Source organism: Somniosus microcephalus, chromosome 26 (genome assembly GCF_052327205.1).
Source record: "Somniosus microcephalus isolate GS21.2 chromosome 26, FLI_Smic_1.0, whole genome shotgun sequence".
NCBI lineage: Eukaryota > Metazoa > Chordata > Chondrichthyes > Squaliformes > Somniosidae > Somniosus > Somniosus microcephalus.
This window is the reverse complement of record NC_141012.1, coordinates 13,808,113-13,835,606: the sequence shown is the minus strand read 5'-3', so window position 1 is coordinate 13,835,606 and position 27,494 is coordinate 13,808,113. Positions and strand designations below refer to the sequence as shown.

General features: G+C 44.3%; 1 protein-coding gene across 4 annotated transcripts in view; it reads left to right on the top strand.

Annotated features, from left to right (window-relative positions):
• sik3 (SIK family kinase 3) overlaps nucleotides 1-27,494 on the top strand; it is a 349,943-nt gene that overhangs the window by 203,917 nt on the left and 118,532 nt on the right. For all 4 annotated transcript variants that reach the window (XM_085967854.1, XM_085967856.1, XM_085967853.1 and 1 more), the window contains one exon: nucleotides 4,474-4,635. In XM_085967854.1, coding sequence (XP_085823980.1) covers nucleotides 4,474-4,635 — 162 coding nt within the window. The remainder of the gene's footprint in view (nucleotides 1-4,473; nucleotides 4,636-27,494) is intronic.

Genomic DNA, 27,494 nt, shown 5'->3' with positions numbered 1-27,494 from the left:
GAGGAGGGTGGGGGGAGGGGAGAGAGGAGGAGGGTGGGGGGCGGGGACAGAGAGGAGGGTGGGGGGCGGGGAGAGGAGAGAGGGTGGGGAGAGGGGGGAGCGAGAGAGGGGGGGGAGCGAGAGGGGGGGGAGGGCAGGGAGAGGGACAGAAGGGGGGAGAGAGGGGAGGGGAGAGGGAGAGAGAGTAAAGCAGGGAGAGACAGGGGGAGGGAGAGAGAGAGGGTGAGGAAGGGAGAGAGTGAAGGGGTGGGACAGGGAGGGAAAGAGTGAGGGGGTGGGAGAGCTTACCTTCTTCCTTCGCAGGGGTCCATCGGGCCACTCCCCCCCCCCCCCCCCCGCCGCGCTCTCTCTTTTCCCCCCCCTCCCGTCGCGCGCTCTCTCTTTCCCCCCCCCCAGTCGCGCGCTCTCTTCTTCCCCCCCCAGTCGCTCTCTCTCTTTCCCCCCCCCCAGTCGCGCTCTCTCTTCCCCCCCCCCCAGTCGCGCTCTCTCTTTCCCCCCCCCCAGTCGCGCGCTCTCTTCTCCCCCCCCCCAGTCGCGCGCTCTCTTCTCCCCCCCCAGTCGCTCTCTCTCTCCCCCCCCCCCCCCAGTCGCGCTCTCTCTCCCCCCCCCCCCCCCAGTCGCGCTCTCTCTTCTCCCCCCCCAGTCGCTCTCTCTCTTCTCCCCCCCCAGTCGCTCTCTCTCTTCTCCCCCCCCCAGTCGCTCTCTCTCTTCCCCCCCCAGTCGCGCTCTCTCTACCCCCCCAGTCGCTCTCTCTCTTCCCCCCCAGTCGCTCTCTCTCTTCCCCCCCAGTCGCTCTCTCTCTTCCCCCCCAGTCGCTCTCTCTCTTCCCCCCCCCAGTCGCTCTCTCTCTTTCCCCCCCCAGTCGCTCTCTCTCTTCCCCCCCCCCCCAGTCGCTCTCTCTCTTTCCCCCCCCCACCCAGTCGCTCTCTCTCTTCCCCACCCAGTCGCTCTCTTCCCCACCCAGTCGCTCTCTCTCTTCCCCACCCAGTCGCTCTCTCTCTTTCCCCCCCCCCCCCCCCCAGTCGCTCTCTCTCTCTCTTCCAACAACAACATGCCCTCGAAAAAGCCTCGGCACCGCCGGGCACTCCAGCTAGTTAAAAGTATAAAACAGTTGACACTGAATGCATCTTACTCGTTACCTGAGTGGTTTTGTATTCTATACAGTAAATTAATTATAATTTGGTATTTGGGAGACAGTCATGCCTTGCCACTTTTAGGGAGGAGTGGATGGGGAAATAATGTAAAAAGATTTTCATACATATTTGTATATACTGTATACATATATGTATGCCCACAGAGAAGTGGCTTAAAGCTTTTCCCATGTTTTGTTTAATTCAGTACAGCACTGAATACATTTTTAACAGACAGGATAAATGCTCTCAATGAGTGATAATTTCCTCAAAAGCTTTACACTTAGAAAGGAAGTTTGTAATCGAAATGATACCGTGATTTCTGTGTCATTGCATGTGCTGCATTTACATATAAGCATTAAAGCTGCTTCGGAATGTAGAACGGGGAATGTTCTATGTACAAGTGCCCCCCTTATCCCAAGATATAGTAATTTTCAACATTTTACCTGTGAAATATTGCAACATCATCAAACAGCAATAAATAGGTTCTCAAACTCAGTGCAACAACAGCAACTTGTATTTATATAGCGCCTTAACGTAGTAAAACACCCCAAGGCGCTGCACAGGAGTATTTTAAGACAAAAAAATTGACACCAATCCATGCAGGCAGGGATATGCATGTGGCTATAGCCCCATGAAGAGAGAACCTGCAAATTTTAGTCAAGGGTAGGGTTCAGAATTTTTGTTTGCTAGCTGATAGTCCAATCCTTCAGATATATAGTTGTTAGGCTACCCTGATACTGTTTTAAAATAAGACAATTAAAGAAGCGTCATCAACCAAAAGTGCCTATTCTGCCTCCTCTTGAGGCTCCCATCATCATAGATACCAGTGTGCAACAAATTCACTCCACATAACATTAGAAAGTGGCGAAGTGCACTGGATACAACAAAGGCTATGAGCCCTGAGAACACGCCGGCTGTAGGGCTGAAGACCTGTGTACCAGATCTAGCTGCTACTGTAGCCAAACTGCTCCAGTACAACTATATGACAATGGCATCTGCCTGACAAAGTGGAAGAATGCTCAAGAATGTCCTATCCATATAAAAACAGGACAAACCTAACCTGGCAATTATCATCCTATCAGTGTTCTTCCAATCATCAGTAAAGTGATGGAAGAAGTCATCAATAGTGCCATCAAGCAAAACCTACTATCATTACAAATAAAATAAAAATAGAAAATGCTGGAAACATTCAGCAGGTCAGGCAGCATCTGTGGAGAGAGAGAAAGAGTTAACGTTTCAGGCCGATGACCTGTCATTAGAACCTCCTATCAATAACCTGCTCACCGATGCTCACTTCAGGTTCCTTCAGAACCACTCGGCTCCAGATCTCATCACAGTCTTGATCCAGACATGGATGCAAGCGCTGAATGCCAGAGGAGAGAAGCAAGAGTAGCTACCCTCAACGTCAAGGCAGCATTCAACTGAATATAGCACCAAGGAACCCTAGCAAAACTGAAGTGACTCGGGGTCAAAGGGAAAACCCTTCAATGGCTACAGTCATACCTAACGCAAAGGAAGATGGTTGTGGTTGTTTGGGGTCAGTCATCACAGTCCCAGGACATCACTTCAGGAGTTCCTTAGGGAAGTGTCCTCAGCTCAACCATCTTCAGCTGCTTCATCAATTACCTTACCTCTGTTATAAGGTCAGGAATGGTGCTATTCACCTACAATTCCACAGTGTTAAGCTCCATTCACGACTCCTTCGATAATGAAGCAACCCATGCCAGCCTTCAGCAGAATCTGGATAACATCCAGGCTTGGGCTGACAAATGGCAGCTAACATTCATACCAATAAATGCCAGGTAATGTCCATCTCAAATAAGAGAACGCCTAGCCACATCCACTTGACCTTCAATGCCACAACCATCAACATCCTGAGGGTTTCCATTGACTAGAAGCTGAACATGACCAGCTTTATCAACACCATGGCTACAAGAGCAGGGCAGAGGCTGATGAGTGGCTCACCTTCTGACCCTTTAAAGCCTGTCTGCCATCTGAACGGCTCAAATCAGGAGTGTGATGGAATACTCACCACTTGCCTGGATGGGTGCAGCTGCAACAACACTCAAGAAGCTTGATACCATTCAGGACAGAGCAGTTGGTACGCTTGCCACTGGACTCAACATCCACCACCGACTCATTGTGACTACAGTATGTACAAACCACAGGATGTAAAGCAGGTACTTCTGCACCTCTGTCCCCCTGTGACCCTACCACCAAGAAGGCCATCACCTCCAAGTCCCCCTCCAAGTCACATGTCATCCTGACTTGGACATATATCACCATTCCTTCATCGTTGCTGGGTAAGAATCCTGGAATTCCCTACCTAACACCATTGTGGGAGCACCATCACTTCAAGGACTGCAGTGGTTCAAGGAGAAAGCCCACCACCTTCTCAAGGCACCCAAGGATGGGCAATAAATGCAGCCATGGCTGAGTCATCAACATCCGAAAAACAAGTTTAGAAAAACTAACATTCAGATATTATCTTGTATATGGAATTGGCATGGATAGACTTTAAACTTAAAACTGCGTAGTAGAACATGCGTTTGGCATCACTGTAGCCTTTCTTTTTAGTTAAAGGTACATATTATCCTCTGAGAACGCACACTATTCTTTGTAGGTGGCCATTTCCCCTGGTTGCTGCAAATGTTGCTCTTGAAAAGCTACCAGGAGGTATGAGAGCCCAGTCTGGCAAAAGGAGACTATTCCGTTTTTCCCTCCTAGCTTGATCGGAGCTGTCTGGCCTCTGGTGTCTCACTGTGTAGCATGGCTGCAACTCGAGTAGAGCATTGAGCCTATATGCCACCAGTCTCTTGCACAGAACACTGATGCTGCTTTGTTCACTATAGCACCCGCACTGCTGTAGTCTTGAGTTTGAATTCTAGTGATAGTTGCCATTTCTGAAATATGTTCCTCGTTGGAAGGATTTGCCTCCCAACAAAAGCTTATCGTGGCAGATTTTTTTTCCATCTCCTCGGCATTAATTCTTTGTGTTAGTTGAAACAAAAATAGCTATAAAGGAAGCTGTGAAGGAATCTGTGAGCTGTTCATACATGGTGTTGGCTCAGGGAGGTCATGGAGGTGATGTAGTGGTGGGGTGGGGGAAATGAAGAAGAAAATAGCTTTAAAATTAACATTTTGGCCGTGATAAATTTACAACAAATACTTTAGATTTATATATAAATATTTGTGTACTTTTTTTTTTACATAGTATCACCACAGTGTGGTGGCTATATTTTAATTGCCAAAAAAATGTGAGATTTCAGTTCTTGAGCCTGTCCTTTATTTTGCGTTTCTCACATTCTTCCTCTTTTCCCCCAACCTTTCAAAACTACAGATCACCTTGTGGCCCATGGACGAATGGCAGAGAAAGAAGCCCGAAAGAAATTCAAGCAGATTGTTGCAGCGGTCCATTTTTGCCACTGTCGAAACATCGTACATCGAGACCTGAAAGCTGAAAACCTGCTCCTGGATGCTAACCTTAACATAAAGATTGCAGGTATGTGGATGTTAATTTGACTGGGTTTTTTAATTACTGCGTTTTGTAGGAATTAGTTTTGCTTTGCATGGATTGAAGGCACAGAGGGAATATGATATGGATGGGAGGGAATATGACGTTGAATAAATAAATTGTGGTCAACCTAGAATAAAGATGTGTCATATTTCACTGTTACCTGTGACCTATTATGTTTGTGCAATCTGTTTTTCTTCATAAACGTGGTTTAATGAGCATTGTTTTGCAGCATCATTCTTTGGTGCCATAGAATGAAGAGATGCAGAGCTGATATCCTACTCCTGGAGGTGCCTGGCTTTTGCCTGGTACCTCCACATTGGAGGTGGGTGGGGGTGGGGGGCGGGAAGATGAGGGAAAACTGGATGTACACCCTCACAAAGGGAAGTGGGAAAGGCATTTATTATTCTTAAAATAGGGCCTATCATCTATGGAAGACAAGAACAGTCAAAGAGGAAACCATCAAGATCATCCCTCCAGTGCTTCACATTCCGCATACATCTGCATTTTGAATTCCTTTAATATCTTTTTATCTACTGAAAATCCTTTAGCATCCTAGGACATACGCCCTCCAGCTCAATCTTCAGTCCCTTTAGTCTATCTTTACATCACTGATGTCACAATATTTTAGGATATTTGATATGCTACAAATATCAGAAAACAAGTTATCCTTCTTATGTAATAGTTGTTAAATTTTGACTTTTTTCTTTAATGCACCACAACTTTACATAGAATGTACAGCACAGAAACAGGCCATTCGGCCCAACTGGTCTATATCAGTTTTTATGCTTCACACGAGCCTCCTCCCACCCCTCTTCATCTAACCCTATTAGCACAACGTTCTACAGGAAACTTTCGATTTACCGGCACCTAAATAACTGGAAATCTTGGTTAACCGGCAAAATTCAGGAGTAGGTTTTACTTCATATTGTATTTGCCTTCTTCCATCTGTGCTGTGCAAGGGTGCGGCTGCAGCTGTTGCTAAGCTACAGAGACGCTTGAAACTTGTGTTCATTGTTCTACAGTTGTTGCTAAGCAACAGGGTTTGTTGCTTTATACGGAGCTGTCAGCTCTCCCTATCTTTTACTATAGCATTCGGTTATCCGGAATTTTTGATGAACCGGCACCACGTCGGTCCTGTCCGTGCCGGATAAAAGAAAGTTTCCTGTATTCCTCTCTCCCTCATGTGTTTATCTAGTTTCCCCTTAAATGCATCTATACTATTCGCCTCCACTACTCCGAGTTCTACATTCTAGCCACTCTCTGGGCAAAGAAGTTTCTCCTGAATTCCCTATTGGATTTATTAGTGACTATCTTGGCCTCCTCACAACTGGAAACATCTCTTTGTTAGAATTAGAAACAAATTCTCTAACTACTCTTTTCTGTTACAATTGCAAAAAAGGGTTTGCATTGTACTTAACATCCTTTGTTTTTCCACCTACGTATACACTTTCCAAAGTTCTCCCCCACTTCTTTCCTGTAGACTTTGTATAGATTATTTTTCTTCTGTTTTATTTTGATTTTAATTGTGCAATTCATGCATTTTGCAGACTGCTTGCTTAAGTCACCCTTAGTTTTCTTGGGTGGCTTCAATTGCTGCGTATTTAATAGTTTTAGAAATTTCCCATTTTTCCTGAACGGAGATATCGTTAGTACTTCTCAGTTAATTTATCATATTCATGCCTCATTCCATGGATGGTTTCCCTTTCGAATAGTATTTGTAGTAATGTTAAGAATTAGATCGGGGGTTTTGTTAGATTATCTTCAATGTCATGGAGAAATTTTACCAAACTTTGTGTTCTTGGATGTTTTAGCTGGTGTTATTCACCTCCCTTAAATAAATGCAGGCAATTTGGCTGAAAATAGTACTTTCCAGAGTTCATGATGCAAATTGTACATTTCTTATAGAAGAAACTGGTTTGATGGAATGAATAGCCATCCAAACTTCCGTAGGAAAAAACAGCCATTTGGTTTTAAAAGCAAAAGAAGTCACATTGCTTTAGCATTTCATTTGAATATCCTTTTCTGCTTTAAATAGAAGGGGTGATTTTTATTTTACTGTCAGCTTCAAGCAATCTTACTTTTTTTTTAAATTACCCTGTACTGCTTTTTACTTCTGGCTTTAGATTACCCTGCACCACACACCATTCCTATGCCCAAAGGGTAGGCAGTTGATTTGCAATTATATCTCTACTGCTTTTGTTCTGCAGCTTAATTCTATGACTTGTAAGAGTGGCCCGGGAGGATTTCCTCTAGCCCCTTCCCTGTGAGAGTCATCTAGCCTCTGCTTACACCACTGATATGGCTCTCAAGATCAAGAATTTATTCTGGGGATCTGCTAGTATAAATTTGCATTATCCAGTGATTGTGGTGGTGAATATTGGATACTGGTACAGCAGCAGCATAAGCAGCTGCCAATTTTAGTTAATATTTCCTGTTCAGTCACCTAAAGATTTGTGATCGATAGTCAGAAACAGTTGCAAGAATGAATGTTTTAAGTATATTACTCCTTGGCTTTGTTTGAAATATGCAATAATTAAAAGCATATCACATGATGCTTCCCATGTACTGTGCTTTGCGAGGGACCCTGAATATATCAGTGCGTATGCACTCCATTTCAAGTAAAAATATGAACAGTGCATTTAATACAGTATTCTGTTAATTTCTGAATTATTCATGAATCAGCCTTTTATAAGGCTCGTCTCATACCCAGCACAAACTGGGAGTGACAGTGGTTGGTCGTGATCCTTAGTGAGTATGGTGTCAGTGGATTGGGCATTTTTTGAAAAATTCAAGAGCTCTTGCACATGTAAGCTTCTGCCCCTATACTGCTGCATTCAAATGTTACATCTAAGGTGGAGAGAATATCTAATTGTTATTTTTTGTTTAAATTTCATTGCCAGTGGCACTAGTTGCCACAAGAATAACATACTGAATTACACCTTTACCTGTCCCATTACCACCTCCTCTCGTCTTGAATATCTCTTAATGTCAATTCAATTCAATTCAAATCGCTTTATTGGCATGACAAGGTACATCTTATGTTGCCAAAGCATCGAAAAACATTTATGGTTGAACACATAAACGCAGATCTATCCATACAGTGTATAAACAGATATATCCCTGAGTGTATAAATATACATTCATATAATTTGTATATACTCTTTTTTTTCAGATTTAATGGTTGTCCCTCTGTTTATGGCAAGCTGTAACATAGTGTGCCGCTAAGGTTACACAATTTCTCTGTTCCCCTAGTAGGTATAGGAGTTTTTGGTCGTCATTCAAATTTCTGAATTCAGGGCATATTTTTGTGAATTTTGGGTAGAAATTCTCCCTGATGCCCTGATATTTTCCACAAGCTGTGAGGAAGTGCATCTCTGTCTCCACCACTCCCTGACTGCAGTGAGAGCATATCCTGTCCTCTCTTGGCAGCCGGGTCTGCCTGTGTCTGCCTTTTTCGATGGCCAGGCTATGTTCACTAAGTCTGTACATTGTCAAGGTTTTTCTCAGTTTGCTATCCTTTACCATGGTCAGGTATTCAGCCATGTTGTATTGTCTGTTTAGGGCCAAGTAGCAATTGAGTTTGTTTTGGGTTTTTGTTGTTTCTGCCCAATATGACAGATATTTTTCCTTTTGCTTAGTGACAATTGTGTTGGGTCGAGTTCTCTGTGCTACGATGTCACTGTCCTGGGGCTGGTTATTGTTAGTAGTGTTAGTAGTTACGTCACTGAGTCCCAGGACTAGTTGACTGAGGGTATTCTTCTTTATGGTCCTCTCTTGGCATTTCAGGGCTTCGTAATGATAGCAGTGGGGGTTGCTCATTTTTAGGTGTTTCCAAAATTTGGTGGCTCTTTTTTGGATAGTAATTATTAATGGATATTGGCCTAGTTCTGCCCTGCATGCATTGTTTACGGTTTTCCTTTGGGTCCGGAGGATACTTTTACAGAATTCTGCATGTAGGATCTCAATGGGGTGTTTGTCCCATTTTGCGAATTCTTGTTGTGTTAGCGGTCCCCACACCTCACTGCCATAGAGTGCAATTGGTTCAATTACTGATTTAAAAATTTTGAGCCAAATGCTAATTGGAATTTCTATTTGGATTGCTTTTTTAATGGCATAGAAAGCCCTTCTTGCTTTCTCTTTCAGTTCATTCACAGCCAGGTGAAAATTTCCCGTAGAACTGATTTTTAAGCCCAAGTATGTGTAGTTAGTGGTTTGTTCAATTTTAGTTGTTCCTAGTGTGAAATTTATTCTGGGTCCCTGATGCCTGGATCTTTGCTGGAACACAAGGACTTTGGTTTTTTGGGGGTTTATTGTCAGGGCCCAGGTCTGACAGAACGACTCTAGCAGATCCAGGTTCTGCTGCAGACCTTCCTTAGTTGGTGACAGCAGAACCAGGTCATCTGCACAGAGGAGGAATTTAACCTTGGATTCATACAGGGTGAGGCCGGGTGCTGTAGATTGTTCAAGTAGTTTTGCCAATTCATTTATGTAAATATTAAAGAGTGTCGGTGAGATGGGCGAGCCCTGCGTCACACCACGCCCCTGTGGGAAGTATTTTGTTTGCTTGTCTCCAATTTTAACTGCACATTTATTGTTTGTATACATTGATTTAATTACATCATATGTTTTTCCCCCTACACCACTTTCAATAAGTTTCAAGAATAGACCGTCGTGCCAGATGGAATCGAAAGCCTTCTGGAAATCTATAAAGCAGGCAAAAATGTTGCTTTTGTTTTGATGAACATGTTTGTCAATTAGGGTCTGCAGGGTGAAGATATGATCTGATGTTCTATAGTTTGGTAGGAATCCAATTTGGCTTTTACTCAAGACATTGTGCTCTTCAAGGAAGTTTATAAGTCTTTTGTTTATGATACTACAGAAAACCTTCCCCAGGTTACTGTTTACACAGATGCCTCGATAGTTATTTGGGTCAACTTTGTCTCCACTTTTGTATATGGGCGTTATGAGTCCTTTGTTTCAGATATCAGGGAAGTAACCGACTCTCCGAACCAAGTTGAAGAGTTTCAGGATAGCCAATTTCATTTTATCGTCCGTGTGTTTAATCATCTCGCTTAGGATGCCGTCTGCACCGCAAGCTTTTCCTGGTCGCAGGTCCTTGAGTTTTTCAAATAGCTCTTTTTCAGATATTATGGGGTCTAGCGGGTTTTGGTTATCTTTTATGGCAAATTCGAGCTTTTCCAGTTTTTCGCATATTTGGTATTGCTCTGGGCTTAGTGTGTTTTTCTGGTATAATTTTTCAAAATGGTTTTCCCATTTGTCTCCGTTTTGAATGGCCACTTCGTCGTGTTGTTTTTTGTGTAATGTATTCCAGTTGTCCCAGAAACAATTGGAATCAATGGATTCCTCAATGGAGCTGAGTGTATTCTTAATATACTGTTCTTTCTTGGTTCTGAGTGTGTTTTTGTATTGTGTTAGTGCCTGACAATAAGTAATGTCTCTTAATCTCTCCTGCTTTCTATCCCATCACTGACCTTCCCTTTTGTTCTTTCATCCCCTCCCCCTTTCCCCAGCCCCTAAACCTGCTTTCCCTTTCCTGCTTTTTCCAGTTCTGACGAAGGGTCTTCGACCTGAAACGTTGACTCTGTTTCTCTCTCCACCGATGCTGCCTGGCCTGCTGAGCTTTTCCAGCGTTTTCTGTTGTTATTTCGGATCTCCAGCATCCGCAGTATTTTGCTATCATACTAAATTACACACAGCTTTCAAATCTTAAATTACGTTGGAACATGAGAACCCCTTTATAAAAGAATTCTCTTTTTAAGTAGTTCTGCCTCCCCCTAGAATAGACAAGTGCTTTAAGTAGTGAGATACCAGTTATTTGAAGATACTGTCTAAAAGTTTGTTCACTGAACATCATCAAAAGACCAAAAAGACGAACTCAAAGCCCTATATGTCCATCAGATAATTAAATAGACCAGTTTATTGGTCTATAGAAGAAAGGTCTGTTGTATAAAATAAGATCTCGCCAACATTTTATTTCAGAAAAAAATTATGCTTGATACTCCAATATGCTATCACTCATGAACCATTACTGTCAAAAAATGGAGTTCTGTTGAAAATAATTTTATATTAAAAAATACTTAACAAATCATAATTGTATAAAAATTCAAAAGCCTTATAGACATCTTCCAAAATAAGTTTTCAACCTAATTCAAATTCTTTTGCATGATTTCTTTTTTGGAATACTTTACCAAAGTTGAGGTGGATTCTTTTTAACGCTAGTAATGATATGGCACTGACATTCAATTTAGCTTGAATTTAGTTTTTAAATGAAACTATTCCAATTCGGCAAATGTTGACTTCTTGGTCAGGCTGGTGGGTGCACACTGCGCGACAGTGGAGTGCTCCATCTTTAAAGCAAACCAAAATGAGCAGTACCGGTTCTGACCTGGAGAAGTGTGCCTCCTGTTGATGGAACCTGGAATGGCATTTATGGTAATCGTGGAGAATTTTTGACCAAAAGATCTATTCCACCTGCAAAGATTTAAAGGGGAGTACCTTATGGTCAGAGTACTCTCCCATTTTATAGAAAAAGGTCATACAAGAAGACCCTTTCTTGGGATATTTAATAAAAAATGTTAATTTTCTGACAACCATTGAGGCTCTTGAGTTACTCTCAGCATGATTGGTTAAGTGATGTCACTGATGGTGAGAATCCCCATGCACTCTGAGCATCTCCTTTGCGAATGGTGAGGGCCATGACTTTGGACTTGAATGAGAGCCAATTCTAGGTCAATTGACCTTGGAAAATTGTGCAACAGTCTAGGGATTCAAATTTCCTAGCTTGTAGCCTGACTTCCTGGCGTTGAAGTCACATCCTTTACTCTATTCTACGGAACTTCTCCAGAATGCACTTTATTGATAATATTATTGGAGTGGCTTGCAGTGAGGGACCCCCTTACTTGTGGATCTCTCTGTGGATGAGAACATTTTCACTAGAAGGCCAATAATATTATAATTTTTCTCCATAAAATGGAGGAATTATCTGAAGAACAGGGACATCTCCTTTACAGAAAAGGTTTGATGGGAGAAAATGTAAATGCAAGTACTGTGTCCCACAATTGTTCATTTTTCAATTCAGTACTAGTAATATTTATAGGGCAAAAATGCCGAAAACTTACTATGCTAATATTTATTTTGGAATCTTTATTTCCAGTAGTCTTGGCTCAAGTCATCAGTAGTTGCCTGTTTCACTCTGTCAGTCACGGTGTTGACTGCTGCCCCCTAACACCCACATTGCCAACTGTAGTAATGTTGGTCCCTAAATTAATGTCTCCATTCCAGCAAATCTTGCCAAAAACTAAGGCCCCGATTTTCTGCCAGCCGTCGAGCAGGTTTTCAGGTGGGCGGGGGCCGAAAATTGCAGAAATAGGGGGTCGCGACCCCCCCCCCCCGCCTGATTCCCCGCCCCGTCCGACTTTCGGACCGCCGTTTCTCTGCGACCCGAATCAGTCCCGCCCGCCGCTGGCGGGACTGGCCGTCGGAACACTACTCACCAATTATTACCATGTTTAAACCTATTTTCAGGGGCCGTTGCGATTTTGTGGGGTTCCCCACACTAAACACGCCTGCGGGGAACCCCGCTGATGAAACCTGGTGTGAAGCTTGCCGGCTTGCTTGCTGTCAGCTGCAGGTCACTCGGGAAAGCTGCGATTTAATCGGAGAGCATTTGTATGTTGAAGGACCTTGTTGTTGCAGGTTTGGGGCTACTTCTTCAAGGCTTAGGCACAGCTGTGGAAGGTTGGAGCCTCACACACTTCTCCAATGCGATCTCCTGGGAAGCCCCTCTCGCCACCCTCACTCAGCGCTTCCTCAGCGGAGGCATCTACGAGAAGCATGGGATGCCTTTTTTTCCTTCCCTTCTTGCCATTACAGGATCTCCAGCAGCAGAGGCGGCAGCAGCAGAACCAGGAACAGCAGGATGAGCACCAGGCTGCTGCTCACTCACCTGAAGCTGCACAGGCCAGAAGGGGCCAGCGCTTGGAAGTGGCTTGAGAGCACCTTGCTGCGCTTTAGGGGGCCATGGGGACCCGTTTCTGCACTGGCAGTCCTACTCAGAAAGACTTCAATGAAGGTCTGGTTTCTCTGTTCAATAGATGGCCAACGCTCCTCAAGAGATGTCATTCTCTTATGAGCACTCACCATGTTTTCCGTACCCTGGCGAGTTATCTCCTCCATGGAGGTTGCCAACCTTTCCATGGTGATGCGTTCCTGCGCCAATGACTCCACAAAGGCTCTGCTCATGGTCGCTATGGACTCCTCCATTCGCTCCACACTCGCAGCGACCCTGGAGACAAAACCTGCCAGAGACTCCTGCATCTGTGCATGGAGATCCATCACCTCTTCTCTTGCGGATGGACCCAGAGGCAGAGGGTCGACATGCAGCGCAGCTGAGCTGAGCTGGCAGAGTCCTGCGCCCTCCGACGAGGACTCTCCACTGCTGTCCCTGTCTCCAGAATCTGCTGAGGCTCACTGGTGAGCTGTGAAACACCAGGTGACAACACTACTCTATGTCCCGAAGGTCCCCCCGAGGTGTGAGTGTCTGCGCTGGTGCTGGGTGCGCTTACTTCTGCTGACGCTGCACCCTCAGAGGTTGGAGCTTCCTCTGAGGAGTCTGGCTGCACAGCCTCTTCCTCCTCCACAGTGGGGACGGGTGCTCTGGATGGTCCTGTGGGGGAGTAGAGGAAGGAGTTAGAGATGTGATGCCAAGGTTACATGCACATTCGAGTTGACATCTGCTGACACCTGCATCCATGCAGCCTTGGTCTCAGTGGGAGGCCTCTTCCTCCCTGACCTAGGGAAGAGGACCTCCCTGTGGGCCCTAACCTCATCCAATAATGCCTGCAGTGAAGCTTCGTCAAATTTGGAGGCAACTCGGGGTCTGGCACTGGCCACAGCTGCTGCAGGCTCCTCTGCCATCCTGTATGGTTCGTTTGGAAGCCAAAAGAGGAAGCAATGCTTGCTGTGGACCTTGAAAGCACCACGAATGATGACATCATACTGTGGGGCTTTCTGACTAGAAATGGACAATTAGCAAGGCTGTCCACACGCTGGAAATTAATTGGCCACTTGAGGGAAAATTGCGTGCAGCTGGCTGACCCATTTTTTGGTGGGTCAGAACCCCACATTCGGGGAATCCGACCATTTCCCACACAATCCACAAAATCAGGCCCTAAGAGTCTGCCAGAAAAGCGTTGAAATTCCCTGCTGTTATTAAGTTATTTATAATGTAAATTAAGCTTCTTGCAGATTTGTAAACAAGCATTGAGATGCATTCCACATTTTTTTATATGACTTATTCAGAAATAGGACAATTTAAAAGTGACAAATAGGTTTACAACAGGTTGCCTAAAATAAACAGCTACTAAATTGTGGGAGACAGCATCGTTCCTGCTCAAATGGAGTTAAGATACAGATCAGCCACGATCTATCTAATTGAATGGCAGAACAGGCTCGGGGGGCTGAATGGCCTCCTCCTGTTCCAATATTTCTATTTACAAGAAATCTGATCTTGATTATTCATGAATTTATTTGTTAATTTAATTCAGTGACTAATGCTGCCTTTATGATGCATTTACTGCTGCAGAATTTCAGTGGTGATGCAAGTAGGGAGCCACGGTTAAACTGCCCACTTACAGTGCCACAGAGTGGGGGATGGTAGAGCTCTGTAGATACATACTCTACATGAGCATGGTTTTCCAGCCTCTGACTCAGATCTTTTTTTTCCCCAGTTGAGAAGCTGTTTTCAGTGAGAAACTGAAAGCATGTAATACCAAAGTTTTTTTTAAACAGGCTTCACACCAACAGTAGTAAAGGGAGGCAATCATCCCTTGGAGGTGTTCTCGCTTCCTCCATTTCTGGTCTGCGCTAGCATCATTTTACCATCTGTTGGAACCGGTTTTGGCACAGCATCAGTGTCAAAGGTGCAGTATGGAGACAGCATATGGGTGGAGAATATGTGACTCAGTACCGTTATTATTTTGATGTACATTTTTGTAATATCACAGACTCGATGTCTGCAACTGTTCACAGAAGTTTAAACTGCAGCAAATACAGGCCAGTAAATGGAAAGCAACATCTTTCAAATTGACTGTGGCTTTACTGATACAGGAAACTCTCGATTTACCGGCACCCAAACAACCGGAAATCTCGGTTAACCGGCAAAATTCAGGAGTAGGTTCAGTTAAGTTTTTCTTCATATTAGTGGCCGTTTCTTGATTCTTGGCTGTGTAATCGGGGGTTTCTGCACTTCTTGTTAAGCAACAGGGACGCTTGGTCTGTGGCCGGGGTTCTTGCAGCTGTTGCTAAGCAACAGGGAAGCCTGGATTTGTTGCTGTGTACGGAGCTCTCGTACCTTTTAACTATAACTCTCTGTAATCCGGACTTTTTGATAAACCGGCACCACGCCGGTCCCGTCGGTGCAGGATAAAAAAAGAGTTTCCTGTATTGTGGTGGTGGATTATTCTTTCGACTATAAAAAGTGAAGCATTTCTGATGATGAAAGTCATTCTCTGGAAGTTTGGATCAGTTCTCTAATCAACAGATGACAGCAGTCCAGTCTTGAGTTATAACAAGCAATCTTTATGATAAATCTGACTGACATTAAGTTGCTCCTTACCACAGCTCCAATGAAAGTTCATGACAAACCTGTTATTCCTCTCCTTTCACATACAGATCTGGTGTTCGTGTTTTAAAACCACAGCATTAGCTTTCAATTCCTATGTTTACATTTTTGTCGTTTGACTGTCAAGTTACAAAATGATCAATGTCAGCTTTTACATTGATTTTTACATATTTAACATAGATTTTTTTTTTAATTCTGTATAATTGTTTTTTGTTTTTGACCGATACAAAAAAGTAATCTATCAATCCTTGACCATATTTGCTGCTGTACTTATGCAATGTATGAGCAATGTGAGCAAACACTACCCTGATGAGTGCAAAACATATTTTGGCACTAACAGGAGCTAGGCCAGCTGAGTTTACACTCCCAAAAACATAAGAACATTTGCTCTCAACTCAGTGGTTATAAACATTTGCTTTGCACCCGTGGTCTCGGGTTTTATGTACAGTCACACATGGAATTAATTCATCAGATTTCTTAGCTGGCCGCTTTCTTGGGAAGCCTTCTTGATTTGAACATCCTGTTGAAATAAACCAGCTGCAGTTAACGCAAGCGCTGGGTGAGCATCTTAAGGGTAAAGTGACATCCCTCCTTAGGTAGATTGGAAACTGCAGGCCCGCCAATCAAACAAGAGGGAAGGTAAGTGAGTTGCTACTAGGCTTCTGCTAATGTTCTGGAGTTTACAACAGGCTGCCCTCCATCTCTCTCTTGCTCCATTCCCCCTCTCGCTCTCTCTTTCTCTACCCCTGCCCTCACCCCAGCCTTGAGGAAGTGCCTGGCTTCTACTGTTCAGTAAAACAGACCTTCATTCTTACAAACTGTTTTGGCTTAACGTGTTGCCAAATGTTCTAAATTCTGTAGACAGATTGTGGTTGCTCTTGCCAGATCTGTTAAAACAGATTGTTGATTCATAATATTTCACGTACATCGGGATCCTTTAAAATTACTGATTTCCACCGATAAATTGCTCGATTTTTTATTTGGGCGGTGAATCGGTTAAAAACGGATTTCCTCCTGAATTTGAGAAAGAAAACCCACAAAGTTTCCCATTTTCTTCTTTGCAAAAGTCAGGTCTGGAAGTGTGCATGCAATCGGGACACACGTTGAAGAGCTTAGATAGTGACGACAGCAAAGTTATTAACAAAATGGAAAGACTGCGCACAATGGTCACAGTATACCATTCATCACACAGACTGCAAAATTAAACTTTAGCATTAACTATTTCGTATTTCAGTCAGACTTGAAAAATAAATTGTGCTTCACGATACTGTGATAGTAATGTGCTGTTAACATACGTTTCAGCAGTCAACATTATGTAGCATTGTCCATTCACAAATACTACAGGGTATAAATATATTCACTGCTGAAGTAGCTTGACCATATTTTGTGGCCATGGAAACTTTCATTACTTTAGGAACTGCCAGTGAACCCCATAAAATGTCTGTGAGCTATGCAAATAATTGTGAGTTCACATTTAGCTTAACAATGACTTTGTTAATCACTTGCATGTTTAGTTGAGGTTTAGTGATGTTTAAAGCAAGAACTGAATTTTACTGATTTTCTCCAGATTTGCTCTGTTTTTTGGGCTCTAATTCCACCCCCCCCCCCCCAATTTTCTCTTGGTTTTTGATTATAAAAATAAAAACTGAAAAATACTCAAAATTCCAGGGTGTTAAATTGAAAGAAACTTATTTTTTTAAAGTCCTTACGAATACACAGATACTGAGAAAACAAGATTTTCATTTGAACATAACTTTAAGTTAAGGAAATAGTACATTTAAAGGGATATTGCCACTTTGGCAAAGTGTCTTACAAGATCCTTGACTATGTTTATAGAGGGGCATGTTTGCAGGAACAGAGCATTTTCCCAGTAGCTGCAAAAGTAGATTTACAACACTTCTTCTGTAGTAGGGTGCACCTGACTGTTTTGGACCTGAGCCTGCAGAAAGCACTCCATTATATTAATGCTACCCTTTAAAATCAAGGATGCCAAACTACAGTCCAAAGTCCAGATCCAACTACGTTTGTGTTATCGGACCCACGTAGATGGATTATGGGTCCCAGTTACACCCTTATCTACTCCACTGCCAGTTTTTACCCAAGTAATTGAGCACGGCTGCATGCTCTGGGTGGGAATTGGCTTGATATCAGGAATTTTCACTCACAGGCCTAGAAATTGGCCTGAGGCACCCAAGCGGCGCAAAGTTCGGCTGGGCACTGGAATTTGCGCCGCGATCGCCACATTAGCGATCGCCGCAAATTCATTTGAATTGTCCCTAGAGGGAGACGGGGTGCGGCTCGAGGCACTCCGCGTCCCTCTTAGGGCGCGGAAACTGAATATCGCAGCGCAACATGCCGCAGCGCCACACGCTGCGGCACGGCACGCTGCGGTACTGCAGGCCTTCCTCCCACTGTTAAGGCTCTCGGGAAACAGCCGGCAATGCCGCGGGGGGGGGGGGGGGGGGAACCAGGAGTCCGGGGACGGAGGTGCTGGCAGGCGGCCGCCGAAATAGCGGCCGCCTTGCGCCTCTGCCGGCGCAGCAAGGCCCCGTGAACCGGGCACGGGTAGCGAACGGCGCTACAGCAGCGTTCGCTACCAAATATTGCGATCGGGGCGCGAATGGGGCGCTGCGCACACCGATGACGTCATCGGTGGCGGCGCAGCGCAAAAGGCTAACGCCACCATTAGCGCCCCTGCTGAATATTGCGGGAGGCGCAGCCAGTGGCGCTACAGCCACTGACTACCTCTTTAGGTGCTAACAGGTGGCGCTACTCACCCAATTTTTCCCCCACAGTGTTGCACCTCTGTTCAGTCATTTGGAGCAGCAGGAGCTGGAATTGTCAGCAGTGCTAAGGTGCAAGCTTCTGGGAGCTGCACTGAGGACGGGAGAGTGCCAGCATGAAATGGGAGGGGAGGATACAAAAGTGTGAATGGGAGTCAAAGAGAAGAATGCCAGCTTGAACTGAGGAGTGGGGAAGAAAAGTGTCAAAGCATCAAAAGGATGTGAAAAGGGCAAGGAAACCTTAGCCATCCGAAACAGATTCATTGTTGTTGCACTCAGCTTTTCATATGTAGCTTTCAGGCCCAGTGATAAGAAACTGAGTGGTCCATGAAGAAGTTAAGAAGGCTGCTGCATCAAAAAGCCACTGCAAATAATGGAGTATCGAGCATGTTGTGTGTCAGCCAGTGGCTCAGTTGGTAGCACTCTCGCCTCTGAGTCAGGAGGTTGTGGGTTCAAGTCTCACTCCAGAGACTTGAGCACAAAAATCTGAGCTGACACTCCAGTGCAGTGCTGAGGGAGTGCTGCACTGTCGGAGGTGCCGTCTTTCGGATGAGATGTTAAACCGAGGCCCCGTCTGCTCTCAGGCGGGCACAAAAGATCCCCCGGCACTATTTCAAAGAAGAGCAGGGGAGTTATCCCCGGTGTCCTGGCCAATATTTATCCCTCAATCAACATAACAAAAACAGATTATCTGGCCATTATCACATTTCTCCTTTCTCTCTTTCTCTCTTTCTTTCTCTCTCTCTGTCTCTTTCTATCTTTCTCTCTTTCTTTATTTCTCTCTTTCTCTCTCGCTTTCTTTCGTATTAATCTGCAAGATGGTGACCTGAGTTAACCTGACCTGAAGGCCAATGGCGAGGTCAGATTGCTTGGGCCACTTCACTATATTGTCAAGAATAGTGGTGACTGTGGCAGGCACTGATCCAGATGAATGTTCAGCACCTGAAAAGTTATGACCCATCTGGGAGGCACCAAAATGTGTAATAGGCTGTGCTGTGAATCTGGGTACTACAACAATAACTTGCATTTATATAGCGCCTTTAATGTCGTAAAATGTCCCAAGGTGCTTCACAGGAGTGTTATAAAGCAAAAAAAATTGACAGAGCCACTTGAGATGTTAGGGCAGATGACAAAAAGCTTGGTCAAAGAGGTAGGCTTTAAGGAGTGCCTTAAATGAGGTAGAGAGGCAGAGAGGTTTAGGGAGGGAATTCCAGAGCTTGGGGCCTTAGCAGCTGAAGGTATGGCCACCAATGGTTGAGTGATTATAATCCAGGATGTTCAAGAGGCCAGAATTAGAAGAGTGCAGATATCTCAGGTTGGGAGGTGGGCGGTTGAGGGGCTGGAGGAGATTAGAGATAGGGAGGGGAGAGGCCGTGGAGGGATTTGAAAATAAAGATGCGAATTTTAAAATTGAGGCGTTGCTTAACTGGGAGCCAATGTAGGTCAGCGAGCACAGGAATGATAGGTGAACAGCACTTGGTGCGAGTTAGGATACAGGCAGCCGAGTTTTGAATGACCAAGTTTATGTAGGGTAGAATGTGGGAGGCTGGCCATGAGTGCGTTGGAGTAGCCAAGTCTAGAGGTAACAAAGGCATGGCTGAGGGTTTCAGCAGCAGATGAGCTGAGGCAGGGGCAGAGACGGGCAATTTTACAGAGGTGGAAATAGGCGGTCTTAGTATGGTGCGGATGTGTGGTCGGAAGCTCATTTCAGGGTCAAATGACACCAAGGTTGTGTCTGGTTCAGCCTCTGATAGATGCTAGGGAGAGGGATGGAGTTGGTGGCTTGTGCCAGGAACTGAAGACAATGGCTTCGGTCTTCCCAATATTTACATAGGATTTACAGCACAAACAGGCCATTCGGCATTTATGCTCCACTCGAGCCTCCTCCCGTCTTTTCTCATCTGAATCTATCAGCATAACCCTCTATTCCCTTCTCCCTCATATGCTTGTCTAGCCTCCCCTTAAATGCATCTATACTTTTCGCTTCAACCACTCCCTCATAGAATCATAGAAATTTACAGCCCATCCTGTCCGCGCCAGCCAATATCTTGGTCCGTAGCCCTGTAGGTTATGGCACTTCAAGTGTACGTCCAAGCACTTTTTAAATGTGGTGAGGGTTTCTGCATCTACCACCCTTTCAGGCAGTGAGTTCTAGACCCCCACCATCCTCTGGGTGAAGAAATTTCCCCTCAAATCCCCTCTAAACCTCCGACCAATTACTTTAAATCTATGCTCCCTGGTTGTTGACCCCTCTGCTAAGGGAAATAGGTCCTTCCTATCCACTCTATCTAGGCCCCTCATCATTTTATACACGTCAATAAGGTCTCCACTCAGCCTCCTCTGTTCCAAAGCAAACAAACCCAGCCTACTGGGCCTCTCCATTGTTCTTTCCAGCAGATTTGATGTACAGGTCTCTCCAGGCTGAGATCCAAGGCTGCAATGAGCAGGGTGTGGATGGAGAGCAAGATCGACCCTCCCCTTTAAGAACTGGCCGGCGCCAGTGTGTCTGTGTTCCATTGCTGACTGACATCACATGAGCTTCGCCAGCGCTCTGAGGTAGTGCTTCGCTCCTCGACATTAGCGCCTTAAGAGAGGTGTGTAGCGCCTGATTTAGCGCTCCAATCACCTCCAGGGGCGATAGAAGCCAAGTTTGCAGTCGGGGGTGATAATTAGCACCAGGCGCTAAACTTTGCGCCCGGCCGATAATTGTGCCCCAAACGGGGCAATACCGAATTTCTCCCCCTATGCACTTACCTCAGATACTCACCTCTCAAAACTTGCACCCATCACTTACCTTCACAGCACACTTTTGCACCCCCCCCCCGACCCCCACAGACCCACTACTCGTCTCGCTGACCTGGCGGATTTCGGAGCCTTCGGGAAGCTCACACTTCTGAGGGCAAAAAGGGGATAAAGTTAACAGGCAGTTAATAGGCTTTAATCCCTTTCTGACTCCAAGGAGATGGGACCCAGCGCAGGACAGCTACCCACCTCCTGGGAAGATGGCATGGAGGCGGGTTGGGCACCTGCCCCCAAATTCTGTCATTTTCCCGGCAGTCCTGCCTCCATACCCGCCTCCCCAGGGCTGGCAAGATTGCGCCCATTGTCCTGTAACTGCAGGACTTGAGCATATTTCTAAGTGTGAAACTGTGTACCATACAATAAATGTGATGAGGCTTGTAATATGCTATACTGATGGACATACCTCAGTGTTTGCAATTTACCTCTTAAACAATTTTTGATTGCGCGTGAAATGATTTTGGGAAGTCTCAGTTGATTTCATGGTGGCCATGCATCCAGCATGAGAGTGCCTCTAATTTGGCAGGAATTGTTTCTTAAAAGTTCATGCTGATCACTATCATGGGAAATGTAAACACAAATTTATTACACTAAAGAATGCTACCAGGTGAGGGGAACTCCAAATAACCTTCCCTTTTGTTCTTTCATCCCCTCCCCCTTTTCCCAGCCCCTAATCTTGCTTTCCATTTCCTGCTTTTTTTTCCAGTTCTGATGAAAGGTCATCGACCTGAAACGTTGACTCTGTTTCTCTCTCCACCGATGCTGCCCTCGCCTGCTGAGTATTTCCAGCGTTTCCTGTTGTTATTAAACATTGAACTATATAGCCAAAAAAGTAGAACACAATTCAGAAGTCATGGTCAAACTGTATGGCGCTAGGGTCAGACCACATTGAGTACTTTGTCCAGTTCTGGTCACTGGGACAAAAGAGAAACATTCAAGCATTGGATGTCGGGAGAGAAGAGCCACAAGACTTTGGCTTTTCATCGTTGAAAGGAGATGCCTAAGTGGTGATCTTATAGAGGTCTATACAAACATACAAAATTGCAGGCAGGAAAAGATGCATTGCTGGTCATCTTCCAGAACTTGATAGACTCTGGAACAGTACCCATGGATTGGAGGGTAGCTAATGTTACCCCACTATTCAAAAAAGGTGGTAGAGAAAAAGCGGGGAATTATAGACCGGTAAGCCTGACATCGGTAGTGGGGAAAATGCTAGAGTCCATTATAAAAGATGTAATAGCAGAGCACTTGGAAAGCAGTGACAGGATCGGACAAAGTCAACATGGATTTACAAAAGGTAAATCGTGCTTGACTAATCTGGAATTTTTTGAGGATGTAACTAGTAAAATAGATAAGGGAGAACCAGTGGATGTGGTGTATTTGGAATTTCAGAAGGCTTTCGATAAGGTCCCGCATAAGAGGTTAGCGTGCAAAATTAAGGCACATGGGATTGGGGGCAAGGTATTGACTTGGATAGAGAACTGGTTGACGGATAGAAAGCAAAGAGTTTGAATAAACTGGTCATTTTCCGAGTGGCAGGCAGTGACTAGTGGGGTACCGCAAGGATCGGTCCTAGGACCCCAGCTGTTCACAATATATATTAATTATCTGGACGAGGGAATTGGATGTAATATCTCCAAATTTGCAGACGACACAAAGCTGGGTGGAGGGTATGCTGTGAGGAGGATGTCGTGAAACTCCAGTACGATTTGGACAGGTTGGGTGATTGGGCAGAAACATGGCAAATGCACTATAATGTGGATAAATGTGAGGTTATCCACTTTGGTGGCAAAAACAGGAAGGCAGATTATTATTTGAATGGCAATAGATTGGGAGAAGGGGAAGTGCAAAGAGACCTGGGTGTTCTTGTGCACCAGTCGCTGAAGGTAAGCATGCAGGTGCAGCAGGCGGTTAAGAAGGCAAATGGTATGTTGGCCTTTGTAGCAAGAGGGTTCGAGTACAGGAACAAGGATTTCTTGCTGCAGTTGTACAGGGCCTTGGTGAGACCGCACCTTGAGTATTGTGTGCAGTTTTGGTCGCCTTATCTGAGGAAGGATGTGCTTGCCTTGGAAGGAGTGCAGCGAAGATTCACCAGGCTGATACCTGGGATGGCAGGAATAACGTACGAGGAGAGATTGTGTCGATTGGGCTTATACTCACTGGAGTTTAGAAGATTGAGAGGGGATCTCATCGAAACCTATAAAATTCTGTCAGGCCTGGACAGACTAGATGCAGGAAGGATGTTTCCGATGGTCGGGGAGTCCAGAACCAGGGGTCATAGTCTAAGGATAAGGGGTAAGCCATTTAGGACTGAGATGAGGAGGAATTTCTTCACCCAGAGAGTGGTGAACCTGTGGAATTCTCTGCCACAGAGGGCGGTGGAGGCCAGTTCATTAAATATATTCAAGAAGGAGTTGGATATATTTCTTAAGGCTAAAGGGATCAAGGGATATGGGGAGAAGGCAGGGACAGGGTACTGAGTTTGGATGATCAGCCATGATCTCATTGAATGGCGGAGCAGGCTCGAGGGGCCGAATGGCCTACTCCTGCTCCTATCTTCTATGTTTCTATGTAAGACCTGGTCAATCAAGCCTGGCCCACAGAACCGTTGACGCCTGGACGATTAGTCACCCATTCTCGCCAGCATTCATACTCACCAGCTCACCATCAGTCATGTAACCTCCTGGGAGAGGCAAAACACAGGAAAAAAAAACTCGAGACAAATCAGGGGAAAAATAACCCGGGAAATTCCTCTCCGACCCCCTTAGCTGATCGAAACTACTCCAGGAAACTACATAGGAAACTAGGAATATGCCACCTAATATTTTACCTACCTTTTATAAGTTGGTAAACTACTTCATCATCATCCCAATCAGGAACTGCCCAGTGCGCTCTTAAAGGCACGCTGAGAGTCTGCACTCACCACCCGAGCTGGTGACTTTTTCTGTAAGTCTACTATTATCTGGGAAAAGAAAAGCCATCTAACCTAGTCCTGCACTTGTGAAGTTTATATGCATGGCCTCTGATCTTCCCAACCTATCTAGTTGAAATAGCTTCTCAAGGGAAACACAATCAAGCCCTTTAAATTTTTTTGTGTATCTCTGTAAAATCACCCCGAAATCTACGCCTTTCTAAAGGGAATATACCCAGCCTTTTAAGCCTTTCTGAATAACTAATGTCTTTTAAGGTGGGGGTCAGCCTCGTGGTCCTCATTTGGACTTTTTCCAAAGCTTCTGTATCACCCACAATGTGATGCAGTATTCCAAATGCAGTCTAACCAGGGTCTTGTACAAGGACAAAATGCTGTGCTTTGTTTTATATTGAATAGTTCTATTTATGCAACCTGATACCAGGAAACTTTTTTTTAACTGGCACCAGGGACCGACGTGGTGCCGGTTCATCAAAAATTCCGGATCACCGAGAGCTATAGTTAAAAGATACGAGAGCTGAGAGCTCCGTATAAAGCAACAAACCCTGTTGCTTAGCAACAGGTTCAGAACAATGGCCACAAGTTACAAGCGTCTCTGTAACTTAGCAACAGCTGCAGCCACACCCTTGCACAGCAACAGATGGAGGAAGGCAAGTAATATGAAGTATGAACCTACTCCTGAATTTTGCCGGTTAACCGAGATTTCCGGTGCCGGTAAATCGAAAGTTTCCTGTACCCTGTTTGCTTTGGCTATGGCTTCTCGGCATTGGTCATGAACCTTTAGAGAGTTATCAACAATAATGCCAGGATCCCTTTCTCTCTCAACTGATTTTAATTCAGTATCATATAGTGTGTATGTACCCTTGGTATTGGCACTGCCCACTATTGGACACTGCACTTATCTAAGTTAAAAGATATCTGCCAGAGATTGGCCCATTCCCCCAGCACATTTAGATCCAATTGTAGAAGTTCCCTCTCCTGCACAGTCCTGACACACTCTCAAATTTTATTGTCATCTGTGAATTAACTGACCATTCTGCCGACACCTACATTTAGGTCTTTTTATAAAAATCATAAAGACCAATGGTCCCAAGATTGATCCCTGCGGGACACGACTAGTAACCGGCCTCAACAACAACTTATATTTAAGCCCCCAAGCAGATCCATAACCATTAACCAAAACTTTCTGCCTACGGGAATATCCCTAGTGATACCACACGATTCTGTCTTGTAGAGTATCCTATTGTGGGCTTGTCAAAGGCCTTTTAGAAATCCAAGTACACCATCTCTACTGGGATGCCCTCATCCACTAACCTTGTAACTTCATCAAAAAAATCTAGTAGATTAGTTAGACATTAATGGTATGGAACAGGTAAAGCTGGAAAATTACTTTAAATCGTGAAAGTAGAACAAGAAGCCACAGGTTCAAACTAGTAAAAGGCAAATTTTAGACTGATATCATGAAGTTCTTCTTCGCACTAAGAATGATTAACACCTGGAATGGACTCCCAGATAGACTAGTGGATTTGCAAACTCTGGTATCATTTAAGAACCAATTGGATAGTAGTGTGGGAATTTGAGGCTTATTCTAGATGGATGAATTAAGATGGCATGAATGGTCTTCCTCCTCTAATTATCTTGTGACCAATGTTCCCCGTAAGTTGTGCGGCTGCACAGCGCTCCAGGGGTCCCGCACATCCAGCTTTTCAATAGAAAAACTGCATGTGCAGTATTTTGAATGGGCATGGCCCGAAAAAAATGACAGGGAACATTGCTTGTGATATAGGCTGACATGGGGAGAATGGCCATTTGGCCAAGATACCAATGAGTGGTCAGTAATATTGGAAACTTAGAACAACAGTAAGGGTAAATGAGGAGGAGGAATACATACTTAGTACAAAGTGAGAGGGGAAAATGAAATGTCCTCAGTGCAAAGCTTGCATGTTGAAATCATTTGAAACATACAACTTAGCCAGGAGAACTTTTTCATACACACCAGCTCAAAGATTTGTGGTTGTATATCGTGAAGATCGAACGTTTACTAGTTACTTAAAGAGCACTAAAATTGACTGCAATTTCTGGAATATACAGTTTGATATTTTTGTGCATGCTTCAAATTGAACCTGAATAAGTACAGTCTGCATAGGGTTAACTTGCAATTGTGGTTGTTGGTTGGTCCCACAAAATGGTATGCTTAACTGAATATAATCAAAAAGCATATGTACTTCAGGAGCTATACATGATGCAGACCAAGGCTGTTTCTGGTTAGGTTTGTAAAAGGGAGTGTGTGTAATTTGGGCAAAGTGTCCACTCAGCATGTACTTGTGGCATTAAGTGAAAATTACAATCCCTCAATTGTCATTCTAAAATTTGTAATTCCTCTGTTAGTGTGTTTTTTAACAGCTCTGCCTTGTCATGTTCACCCTAATTTGTTACATCTGAATAGTAATTTGTTGTACCAATGATGCAGATTTGCTCAATTAGATATGAGCTTAGTTCAAAGGTGTCTAGTTCTCCTCAGATTGATTTCTTTTGAACAAAGGCTTGTTCAGATCTGCCCGCTCTGATTCAAATCTCGGTTAAACACTGAGGAGTTACCTCCAACACTTTAAACTCTTACTCCGTTTTCACGGAACTTGATAGCTAAATCAATAAAATGTCTGCAGATTTTAGGTTCCTTTAGAAAATGGACTGACAGGAAGCAATACAGATGTGTATGAACAATTAATTATTACTCGTATAACTGAAAAAGAAAATAATTCTATATTATTTATGCTGAAGTTAGCATATGGTTTCTTGCCATGAGATTTGTGTGTTTTTGTCCCCCCCCCATAAATTGGCATGCTAGATGTCATATGTATATGTCCATGGGCCCCAAAAAAGCCTTTACTTAGCAGTTTCCCAAGTCTCATTGGGCTTTTATATAGTTGAAAACTATGAGGCAGAGAGGAAAGCAGTGTAAACCTGAAAGTAAGAATTGCATTAACAAAAAGAGTAAAGTAAAGAAAATCAGAGAGAATTATCAGGAAATTGAAATAAATTTATGGATACTGTAAAAGGAAGTAAATATTAATTTCATGAAATATTTAATATTTTTATTAACAAAGCTATGGCAGTCTTGATGGTACAACCAATTGAACGTTTGACTTATAGATAGAAGGTCATCAGTTTGAATTTCAGGAATGTTTGTCACTTAATCTCACTTACCTTGATTGGGTGAGTTTTGGCAGTTCTCAGCCAAGCCAGTTCTGTTGTGAAATGGCTAATTTTGTTGGGCGGGAGGGGGTTGGAGGTGGTGGAGGGCGAAGGAGGTGGGGGAGGGAAGAGAAGTAGCTAACAGCTGACCAATCGATGGCTGATTGAACAGCATTGACAGCAGTTATGGAAAACCAGTAACTCAAACCATTCATCTGCCCGGGATGGATGAGAATACATGATCGTGTTGACCTTAAAATGATCAGGAGCTAGGGCTTAGATAGGAGTTAAAATAAAAAATTTTAATATTGGCAACCTGCCTCCAACCCGCCCACTTCTGTTTTTAACGGAGGTGGGGGGGGGTTGAGGGTTGCTGGCAGGTGACCAACCCACACTCAGGAGGCTGGTTGATCACTAAAATATTTGAAGGAGGCCACGTGCCTCTATTTTAAGTAAAATTTAATTTTTAATACCTGCGGGCTGGGTTTCCCTGGTC